This window comes from Arachis ipaensis, chromosome B06, assembly GCF_000816755.2.
Source record: "Arachis ipaensis cultivar K30076 chromosome B06, Araip1.1, whole genome shotgun sequence".
Classification (NCBI taxonomy): Eukaryota; Viridiplantae; Streptophyta; class Magnoliopsida; order Fabales; family Fabaceae; genus Arachis; species Arachis ipaensis.
Genome location: NC_029790.2, coordinates 2,808,413 through 2,820,257, shown reverse-complemented (window position 1 = coordinate 2,820,257; position 11,845 = coordinate 2,808,413). Strand labels below are relative to the sequence as shown.

Here is an 11,845-nt window from a genome sequence, read left to right as displayed (position 1 = left end):
AGATGAATTGTGGGTGCGTTCTTTATTTTCTGGGTTTTCATGAATTATGTATCATCTTGATGTTATATACTTACAGGCTTAGTCAAATGATAATCTTGTAGATATATAGAGACATTTATATTTGTTGTATAACTCACGCTGGGGTTAGATGATTCGAAAAATTGATGAGGAATATAAGGTGGAGAATAGAGAGAGACTGTGGACTAATTCTTGTAATGGCCACAATAGATTTTAGTTGACTTGCATTATGCTCCTTTTAATGGCCACGATGAATTTTATTAATTTTTCTTTCTTCTTATTCTTGCTTGGTTGCATGTGCTTTTAGATGTTTAAGATATGGCTGATGATAGGAGCATTCATTTGATCCACGTAACTGCCTGTGCTTAGTCGAAAGGGCTTTGTTCTTATTGTTGTTTCTTGGTTATCATGTAAGCTTTGCTTGATTTTCTTTGCTGGTTGCAGGTAAGTGAGCCGGAGAAGTGGGGTTATTCCTCTGATGGGAAGAAAGTACTTGTTTACTTCTTTGGAACCCAACAAATGTATGTAATCAAATCCATTTCTCAGTTGATTGAATTGCTATTAGTAGTTAAAACCACTTCTCACCCTTCCTGTAGTCCCATCCCTTCCTCTGCATATGTTTATTAAAACTAATTAGAAACTTGTTTTTGTTCTTTGCTTATTTGATGTCCATGGAAGTTAGAAATTAGTTGAAATTGAAGTAAGAATATATAATTTGGTGCATGTGCAGCTTTTATATGAGAACATTGATACATCTCCATTGCTAGGCATATTTTCTTCAACGTGAGGGTTTGATGTTACAGTTGGTTATAATAATGCTTATGTTGATCTTCATAGCTTTTTATATTGTATTTAAAGTTGAGGGTGATTTCTGTAAGTTGGAAATGTTCTCTTTCTCGGTTATGTGACTGAACATGGATTGGAACCTGCATTTTTAATTAGGGGAGGAAATGATTTGCACCATCCTTGAAGGATATGAAAAGATAATATCACAAGATAAATTTTGATTTAGTTCTTCATGATGATTCAATTGAATGATAGGGCAGGATACAATAATCTTTCCGCTAACTGTATTGGCTTTAGAAGACTTTGTTTATATGTGTTGCAATGTGGAACTGGAAACTCTTCTGGCTGCCTTCAGTTGTTTTCCTATGTCTAAGTCTGAATTTTGCTTGGCTTGCAATTTGTCTTATTTTGAGTGATATTTTGTTGTGAAGAGCATTCTGCAATCCTGCTGATGTTGAAGCCTTTACTGAAGAGAAGAAACAGTCTCTTGCCAAACGACAGGGAAGGGGTGCTGATTTTGTGCGTGCAGTAAAGGAGATTATTGCCAGTTATGAAAAGTTAAAGCGAGACATCCAAGTTCAGAAAACTTGCTCCAATGATCAAGTTACTAATGTAGATGTCTCAAAGCCAGCTGACTCGTATGCTAATGTAAAGGTTCAAAGAGATGCTCCTTTGACACATGATTCACAAAATAAATCTTCAAATTTGACTGACAGACAAGAGCTAGTTTGTGCAGCTGAGAATGGTCCAGTAGTTGCAATTAGGGGTGAATCCTGTAATAATGAGGTATCATTGGAAGAACCTACTGATGATGCTGTTGCAACTGCAACTGGGAACTCACCTTTGCCAGTAACTTCCCCATCTCCAGGAAGATGCAAAGACTTGCATCTGGAAGGCCATGTACTACAAAGAAATGAGCCTGTTCGAAGATCTAGAAGCTCATCACGAGTCCACAACAATGTTGTGCCTTGTGATGCTGGAGGTAATGCTGGTGATGTAACTCATATTGTGCCTATAACCAGGAACAAACGAATTAAAAAATCACCTGATCTCTCTGGGTGTGATGATGCTGATTCTTCAGCATATGCCTCCGATGTCAGCATGGAGGACAATGGTTCTGAAAATATTGCTGTTGATTCTGATTCCTTTAGCCCAAATGAGGGAAGTACACTAGATTCGGATTTTAAACTTGGACAGTCTGAGAATAGTGAGTGGCCTGAATTTGAAGTTGAGTTGAAGAAAGGGCTTGATCTAGAAATTAAGGCTGTATTCAATAAGAAGAAAAGAAAACCAAATAGGAAGAGGGCAAATAATGATTCTGCCACGCCATCCATCAGGAAAGAGGAGCCTGAATCTCAAAATGCCAATCACAGTTTGCAGAATATGTGTGGAAATTCAATTGAGAAATGCTTAAATCAAGACGGAGATGAACACTTGCCCCTATCAAAACGAGCCAGAGTTAGAATGGGCAAATCATCCAGTGAGGCAGAGCTCAATAGCACTGTGCAAGCTCAAGAGAAAAGCTATAAGGAAGACATTGTTAACTCACCAAAGCAGATAATCACATCCTCAAATTGTGAAAATGGTAGCCTGGCTGGTGAGGATCCGGTAGCATTAAATGGAACAGTGGTTCTCGTTTCTTCTTCAAATTTGTTAGAGCCACATTTTGAAAGTGGATCTCAGATTTGTAAAACAAAAAAAGAGAAAATGTTTGGCTGCACAATGGATGTTGAAGCTGCTTTACCTCCATCTAAGCGCCTCCATCGTGCTTTAGAAGCTATGTCTGCTAATGCTGCTGTAGAAGATCAAGCTTGCAACGAGCCATTGTCATCCTTATTGACATCGAGTGGAACTTCCACAAAGAGATGCCCTTGCATGACCGCAAATTGCAGTAAAGGAGGTACTGATTTAGAAACGCAAGGCTTGGAATCGTGTGTCATTGGTTGTTCTCACATCAGTGTATCTAGTATCACCACCTGTTCAAATGCAATGATTTCAACAGAGAATAAGTCATCTTCTGAAGTGGATAAGCAGTTGAGCAAGTATCAATGCCATGAAGCTTGCAAAGATGTTGTCCCAGATGGTGTGGATCAAGTTGGTGAAAATCTTGGTGATTCTGTGGTCGATCAGGGTGCTAAAACAGATTCACAAATTCAGTTACATGGAAACATGTCTCCCAATCTTGATGTAAAATGTTGTGAAGTTAGAAGCAATCAAGATTCTCCAGGTCCATCATTGCCACCAAAAGATGAAGACAATATGAAAACTGTGAATCATTCAAATCCATCTGATACATTAGAACTTAATGGAATAAGTGTTGATCCTGTGGCAGGTCCCAATGAAAGTGGTAAAGTGATACCTCAAAGTAGCATTAATGTGGGTGAGAATCGGATTGTTTGTGAGGATACACAGTGCTCAAAGCAAGCCGTTGATGAAGGCAGCAGAATTAAAAACATGTGAGTTCAGCTTTTGGCATCTACTTAAACTATTTACTAGTTTTTGACCATCTGAAACCATTTTTACTGCCTTTTTTTGGGTTGAAATCACATTTTTTATTATTTAAAATGGATCTCTTCTAGAAAATCCAAATATTTTTTAGTCCCTTAGTAAAGCTTAAGCAATAAAGAAGATTTTCCAGTTTATTCTAAATGTTGAGAGTTTTTGGGTTTTACATTGCTTATACAAATTTTCACTGTAGTAGTCTTAAACCATTGAAGTTCCCTGCTGTTTTCCCGTTCGCCATTAAGATCCATTGTTCACAATAGCATTGACGTTGAATTTGTAATTTCTATATTAGATCAATTACTTGTGTTTCCAAGCTAACACTTAAATAAGGGAAAAGTGAAAAACAAAAATGGAGGCAGACACCAGACAGCAATGAACACTAAGATCAGAAATGGAGGTAGACCTCCTTACAAATGAAAACTGGAAAAACGGGAAAAAAAAAAAAAGTGAACAGTTGCCATTCCATTAGCTGAGAAAAGTATTAAGCTCTCAGGTATCCCACAATCTGAGTTATTGCCTGCCCCAATCCCCTACACTCCACTTTATCCTCCCCTTTGTCGATTATTACCCATACATACTCTGAATCCTGATTTTTTGCCTGCTTCTTTTGGTTTCTGTCTGTTCATTTTGTTGTTCTTATCTCTGCTCCCATTAGCTGCATGCTTACTTTGGCACAGCCAAAGGTAAATTTCCTTGTTGCCTTTTGGCACTTGTTCTGTTTATTGAGGTTCTGTCAAATGGAAAAAGATTCTCTAGAGTGAGGAGATTAGTAAAGTGATAAAGTGAGGTATTAATCACCATTGAATTTGTAGTTTTCATAATGTGTGAGTCCCACTATCTTGATTTAAGGGTGATTAGACTCTTACCTTCTCGTTTTACCAACCTACTCACGTTTGAAGAATTTGATCCTGGTCAAATAGTGTTCAGTTAGCAGAATTGTATAGTGCATATGAAAGGAAAACGATTATTCAACAGTAATATCTGCATTTCCTTCAATCAAAGAAAGTTAACGCTTTTCTTTTTTAAATTACTTTTTTTTAAAGGCATGAGGCTGTGAGAGGGGTAGAAATCAAGGGACAAGAGGAGTATATGAATTTGACCTCGATATCCAATGGTTGTTTGGGTGAAAATGGTACTTTGTGCATTCAGTCAAGCCCGTCCTTGACTGGTGGTGGAGGCTGCGTTCCTCAAGGATCACCTCCAAATACATCAGTTTGCAATGTTTCTACATCGGACAGTAGTAATATTCTACAAAATGGAAGTTGTAGCCCTGACGTACACCAGAAGAACACTTCATCTGGTCCCATTGATGGATGGAAAGATGGGTCTGTAGCAAATCAACAATCAAGATTGACAGGCAAGTCAACTGATGCAGGGAATGCTGCTTTGTTGTACTTTGAAGCAATGCTTGGAACATTGACAAGGACAAAGGAAAGTATTGGGCGGGCAACCCGAATAGCTATGGACTGTGCAAAGTTTGGCATTGCTGCTAAGGTAATACAATTGTATTCTTCTGAATTTTAGTTATTCCCCCCTTCCACCATAACACCATTAGTATGTGGTTAATCATTGAATCCTGAATAATTTCACCATGTATATAAACTTCCAACTTAATCAACTTAGCTTCCAAATAATCTTTTATAATATTCCGCACTCCAACAGTTTACCTTTCATTTTACAAATTACAATGAGTTCGAGAAGTATGCCATATTTTCTCTTTATACTTGCATTAGTCAATAAAAGCACCAAGATTAACCACATTGCTTTCGATGGTATTGTTGGAAGTAGGAATAAATGGGTGCATCATATAATATGTATAATGTATAGATTTGGTCAAATGGTTTTGCAATTGCAACTTCAGAAAGCTTATTGATTTAATTTAGATTTTGTTAATATAGTGTAGAACTGCACAATTATTTATTCATGTAAACCTTCTGGACTTTGAATGGGAATTAACATCATTTAATTACATCGATGTTATTTCCTAAACAAAATTTTTGCACTTAATGCTTCTCAGTTAGTTTCTTGATATATATGTACTTTTATGGGGTTGGGTCTGTTGGGGTTGTATTCTAGGTGATGGAAATTCTTGTCCGAAGTCTGGAAACCGAGTCAAGCCTGCATCGGAAGGTGGACCTATTTTTTCTTGTTGATTCTATTGCTCAAAGTTCTCGTGGTTTGAAAGGTGATTTTTTGACTTGTGAGTCTTGAATCTTGCTTACAGAAAGGAAGATGTAAATATGTGCTTTTTTATACATTGATCTTGAAAAATAAATCTGGTTTCTCAGGTGATGGTGGAGCATATCCATCCGCTATGCAAGCTGTCCTCTCACGCCTATTGTCTGCTGCTGCTCCTCCTGGACATACTTCGCAAGAGAATCGCAGGCAGTGTCTTAAGGCAAGTTGATATTCCAGTTTACTTAAAATATTTATGCTTTGCAGCTTTTTCATATATCTTTCTTTTGGATCATTATTCTCGATAACCTTTCCTTGCAATTGCTTAGGTTTTAAGGCTGTGGTTGGAGAGAAGAATCCTTCCACAGAGAGGCCTTTAGATGACCCTGTTAGAGAAATGGAGGGTATGCTTGTTGACGAATATGGAAGGTTTGAATTTGTTGTGATAAAAAGTTCGTCCTGATATTCTTTCTCGTACTTCTAGGAAATTTTTACTTAAAAGTTGCATTTGGTTGTGCAGCAACTCAAGTTTTCAGCTTCCTGGATTTTGCATGCCTCAAATGCTTAAAGATGAAGATGAAGAAGGGAGCGATTCTGATGGAGGGAACTTTGAGGCTGTCACTCCCGAGCATGATTCTGAAGTACATGAAGTGCCAGAAATTGCTCATGCAATTGAAAAACACAGACGTGTGTTGGAAGACGTTGATGGTGAGCTTGAAATGGAAGATGTGGCTCCCTCTTTTGATGTTGAATCAAATTCAAATTGCAATGTGGAGGGAGGAGATGGGGATGCCTCACAGTTGGAAAAGAATGTCCAACCATCCTTTGTTCCTCCTCTTCCACAGGAGGTTCCTCTTTCTTCGCCACCTCTACCACCATCCTCTTCACCTCCACCACCACCTCCTTCTATGCTACCTCCTCCACCACCACCACCACCACCTTCTCTGCTTCCTCCCCCACCGCCTCCGCCTCCACCTCCACCTCCTCCTCCTCCACCTCCACCTCCACCTCTTACTCCTACATTGCACTTGATGTCAGCTAGTACCACTGGTCCGTATCATGCTGCAGTTGATGCAAAAAATTTTGTAGATTCACAGGTATGCTTTACATTGTCTGGAATTTTACGCTAGATGTAGTCAGTGGCTTCAAAAAGTGAGAACTCATGTTAAACGCTTTTCCCATCTGATTGGGCTCATATTTGCATGCAGATTGTGAGAGACAACATGCACCACTCTATGGCTGAACCCATGACTGCACCCAGAAGTAGCCAACCTATCAATGATGCAGTGTGCTATCAAGACCCAGAACAAAGAGGCATGCATATGACGGTACCGGAGCCTTCATGTTCTTTCAAGACATCCATGGCACAGCCACAACACAGTTTCTGGTATTCTGATGGTGCTACCCTGCAACACAATGGCTATCCATTACGACCACCTCAACCTGTGCCATCTGATCAGTTTTCTTTCGTTCACGGGGAACAATTGAAACCTCCTCGGGATGGTCCACCACCACCACCACCACCTTTCCACTCCAATAGGCATCACTTTGTGCAGAACATGCAAAGAGAGAACTTCTCCAGCAATCACGATAGATCAAAACCACCTCCATATGATTATCAAGAGAGATGGAATCCTCCCATGCCTTATTCTGGTAAGATTGTGATGACTGATCATGCATATACAATATATACAAATATATAAATTGGGCACCTGGAAGTGGGGAGGCTTGGTGGTTAACCATGCAAGCCTTAGTTTGGGTATGCTTGATGTTTTAATAGTTATCTTGTGTTTTTTGCCTCTAGGTCCTCAGTATCATGACAATGGTATGCATGTACCTTATGGTTGCCACCCCTGTGAATCTACTAGTTTACCAGGTCAGGGATGGAGGTTTCCTTCCCAGTCAATGAATCACTGGGATTCCATGCCTTACAGACCACCCTATGAAGATGCAGTTCCAGTAGCTAACCGAGGTATGGACATGCGCCATTCACGAATGAAATTTCATTCCCATGTTAAAATTTTTATTGGTTAATTTGGTTTTTTCCCACTTTGAATTATGGATGTTGCTTGCCAATAGTAAGGTTTCAAGATAATCATGTTTCAGGCCCAAGCTATTGGCGACCGAGATGAACATATATTTCAAGAAATGATGACTGGTATGCTTTCTATCCTTTGAAAGGCCTCTTGGATTGTTCTTCAATCAATATTAATACCCTTACTTATATTCTTGCCTGTTGAATGCTTAGATATGACCCACTTTTGGCATGGGATCTGGCTATATATAGGAGGTGAATCTAAATTCATTACTCTGTACATGCAAGGCAAGGATAATCTGAGTTATGATGAATCTCTGCACAGGACTAAATCATATTCTATTAGATTGTATATATATGTGTCTCCTCTTCTGCAGAATGCAGCAGAGCAGGAAGTCTCATTGTAGATTTTTTGGAGAGCTGTAACTTATCTAGGCATCATGTATCAAATTTTTTGTTCCAAATTTGCATATAATTTATTTCATAGAGGCCCTTATATATATGTTAGAACAACATACAATTTTTTTTGGGGAGCTGTTTCTTGAAGATGTTCTCTAATTTATGGAAAAGCTTTCCTTGGCCAACTTATGTGCAGTGAGATCTAATTTGTCTGCTGCTTATTATAAATGGTTTGCTTTATAATTTATTTTTATTCTGTGAAATGCATTGCTTTGATACACGTTGTGAATACATTGCAACCCATGATTTGATGGCTGACAATGAATCATAAAAACGTGTGGGGCATTGGTGGCCACTTGGAATTTATGAGGGTAGTTGACATGTTCACCTAATGCAAGCCTGCAAAATCATGGAGGGCATTACTTTCTGTTTTTTGTTCTCATCTTGTTACTCTTGTTTCACTTGAGTGCGCCTCCTTTTTTCTCTTTTGGGTGGCCTCTAAGAAGTAAGAACACATGACAGAGATGATTGCCTACCAAGCATTCCAACTGTTCTATTAGCTGGAGCTATAAATGTGTTAGGGTGTTGTATATATCTCATATACAACATAATATATATTAGTAATAATTTTCTATAATTTTTATTCATAAAACTTAATGAGGAACCAACAAACTACCTAATTGATTTTATATATTTCCTTTCTTTTGGGCAAAGCCAGGTACATGATACTTGATTACATATTTATCTTTCTTGGATAAAGGAGTTATCAAACAAAAAACGCTTAAATTAAAAGTAAAAAAGAAATTTGATGTATTAAAAACTATAGATAAAAATTCACATTTGAATCCTTAATCGATTGGTTTAAAGACAATTATTAGCAGCCTTGTTTTATATAAAGAAAAAAGAGAAACATAATATCTTTCAGTTGAGATTACGAGACAAAAGTTTGGCTTATTCAAACTGCGAATACGAATAATTTTGTTTAATAAGATTATAATCTTATTTAATAAAGATAAGGATTATATAATCCCTTAATAATAGTTATTTATTGAACCATTTATTTATTTATTTTTTACCAAAGATATGAGACTCGAACCCGCAACTCTTAATTGAGTATGGAGAGATTATGCCATTTGAGCTATTACTCATTGACTTAAAATTTAAAAAGATAGGAGACTCGAACCCGCAACCTCTTAATTGAACCATTTATTTTAATGAGTACTTAAAAGATGCAATTTATCAAATGAAATTAAATGATGCAATTTATCAGCTTAGGAAACGCAATGTTAGAGAATAATTACTGCCTATTATTATTAGTATGATGTGTACTAATAAATAATAATCCATTTTAACAGTCAATAATCTACAATTAGGTAAAAATTCAGGTGCAGTCAACTTCATGTGAAGTTGATAATTAAAAATTGTTAGATACAACTATCAACTTCGCGTGAAGTTGACTGCACCTGCGTTTTCATTCTACAATTAACACAAACTATTGTCAGAATGGAAGTTAATTCATCATGCAGCCATTTCAGTTAAATTAGTGGGAAGCTCTACACATTTTCAGTGGTTGTAATCATAATCATGTTAGTAAAATAATAACCAAGGAAAAAAAAAAGCCAAAGAGGTGGAGTTTACTAAGTTATTCTAAGAATCATTATACAAAAGTTGAATAAGAATTGGGAAGACTTAAGTCATAATTCAACATATGAACTATCAAATATGTTACATGTCTCTTAGCTATTGCTGGACCACAAACATTATTAAACCAAAATTTAGAATTAAGCAGAGCAACTATAAATCTAGTGTAACAGTTTAGAAGAAAGAAGAGTGTACACACTAAAATCTAAATTAAGAAAGAGGAGAGAGAAAATAGTCACAACTCAACTAAGATTAGCTTCCTTTACATCCTCTGACAAAGGGAACGAAGAATAAATGGGAGCTTCAAATTCAGTTTCGGAAAAATCCATCTTTGAATTCACTGTTAAGGTACCCACACAAACACACTTACTTCATTCTCTTCTGAATCGTAAGCACTACAAACAAAGAAAGATCCTTTTTTTTCCTCTGATAATTCTGGGTTTTCTATATCACTGTGAAATCTCTTACATGGTTCTTCCACAGGATGCCAAGGGAAGAGATGTGAGCCTCAGCACTTACAAGGGCAAAGTTCTTCTTGTAGTCAACGTCGCTTCAAAATGGTATTTTTTACCATAAAAATTCAATCTTTCCTTGTTATCCTTCTGTAATTGTTCATAGTTTAGCTAATTGAGTTCATGGGGTGTTTCAAAATATAGTGGATTCACGGACACCAATTACACCCAGTTAACTGAGCTTTACAGCAAATACAAGGATAAAGGTGTGTTTTTGTTTTTTTTCAAGGGTTTGATTTTGTGGCTTTGCAGTGACTAAACTCATTTTCAGTTAAGTTTATGCTAGTGTTGTACCTGAATAATTGGCCTAAGTTGAGTATATACTTTGTTGGTTTGGTCTCAGGTCTAGAGATACTGGCATTTCCATGCAACCAATTTTTGAAGCAAGAGCCTGGGTCTAGTGAAGATGCAGAGCAATTTGCCTGTACAAGATACAAGGCTGAATATCCCATTTTCGGAAAGGTATGGTGTCGGTTTCTTTCTAGGGCTTTTGAAGTCTTCATACTTGGATAATTTTTAGCTTATAAGTGAATGTATAGGATTGTAGGAATCTTACAAAACTAATGAAAAGACAATGATAAATTGATCTATTGGTTGATTGTTTAAAATATTATTTTTCATTGAATGCAATGGACCCAGTGCCATTATTTAATAGGGGTGAGTGATAAAAGTTGGTCACTTGTAAGGGAAAGATAGATAAAAACAATTGAATATAGAATAGTTGTAGGGGAAGAGAAATATACAATAGTGACAACTAAGTTTTGTCCCATTAGATGGAGTTGGCTACGTTGGATCAAAGGATGTTATAGTACTCTACATAACCATGTTTAAGCATAATATCTAAATTGATTTTGATCATTTCTCTTTTGTTTTCCTTAGGTTTTCCTCTATATCTAGCTATAGGACTACGGTCTATATGATTCATTCTCCTTTATAGGGTCCTATTGACCTTCTTAAAATACATTCATTATTCAAACCACCTAACATCACCCTTAAGGATTCGATTGGCTTAATGGCTCATGTTATGGCTGCAAGTCCTTATACTAGATGTGTTTCTGGGAATTAAAGTTGGGCCCTTGCTAATAGCTATAGCTTTTGGCTTAGTGGTAAGTGCTTGATTAAACACAAGATTTGGCTGAGAAGATAAGGTCTTAGAGTTGACCCTTGGTGTAGTCCTATACGAATAGGAAAATCTTTGGTTATCCTATCTTATGGTCTAATGCTAGTTGTGGTCATAACCTATAGGCTGCATATCTTTGTTGTACATATATAGACTATTCAAACTCCTTTCTTCTCCGTGGCCTTCCATAAAAGCTCCCTTGGTAACCTATTATACTTCTTTGCCAAATCAACAAAGGGTCAAACTATATGTAAATCTCTTTGGTTTCACCAATATCTCTCTATTAGTCTTCTTAGCAAGTAATCACTTTCATGATAGACCTACTAGGCATAACCAAATGGGTTCTTTGTAATATGGGTCACTTATCCCTATCTCATCTCTGTTGCCCTATCTTGTAGCTTCACAGTGTGACTCACAAGCTTAATCTCTATGTAATTTGCACAATTTTGTATATCCGCATTTTTGGTAAATAGGTGAGCACTGTATCTTGATACCCATTTGTTTAATCCTCTTCAAGTCTTCTAGGATTTAATTGGATTTGAAGTTTAAAGCTGGTACATTATATATTTGGAAGTTGGATTGGTGAGATAGATGGTTATTGCTTTTTGTTTAAGCATATATATATATAGTAATTGTATTCTACTAGAAATAAAA

At 36.9% G+C, this 11,845-nt stretch overlaps 2 protein-coding genes across 2 annotated transcripts in view; both read left to right on the top strand.

Annotated features, from left to right (window-relative positions):
• LOC107645357 (protein HUA2-LIKE 2-like) lies at positions 463-8,165 on the top strand (the record flags this gene model as incomplete). The annotated part of the gene is given in 12 exon segments (XM_016349367.2): positions 463-539; positions 1,236-3,260; positions 4,353-4,803; positions 5,386-5,494; positions 5,598-5,707; positions 5,814-5,847; positions 5,850-5,913; positions 6,005-6,581; positions 6,693-7,137; positions 7,289-7,456; positions 7,591-7,642; positions 7,733-8,165. Coding segments are annotated over 11 exon segments (4,086 nt in total), but the record flags the coding sequence as incomplete, so codon positions are not given.
• The window catches only part of LOC107645356 (probable glutathione peroxidase 5), a 4,850-nt gene continuing 2,720 nt past the window's right edge, over positions 9,716-11,845 (top strand). The window contains exons 1-4 of the mRNA XM_016349365.2: positions 9,716-9,907; positions 10,043-10,119; positions 10,216-10,277; positions 10,415-10,533. Coding sequence (XP_016204851.1) covers positions 9,854-9,907; positions 10,043-10,119; positions 10,216-10,277; positions 10,415-10,533 — 312 coding nt within the window. The 5' untranslated portion in view covers positions 9,716-9,853. The remainder of the gene's footprint in view (positions 9,908-10,042; positions 10,120-10,215; positions 10,278-10,414; positions 10,534-11,845) is intronic.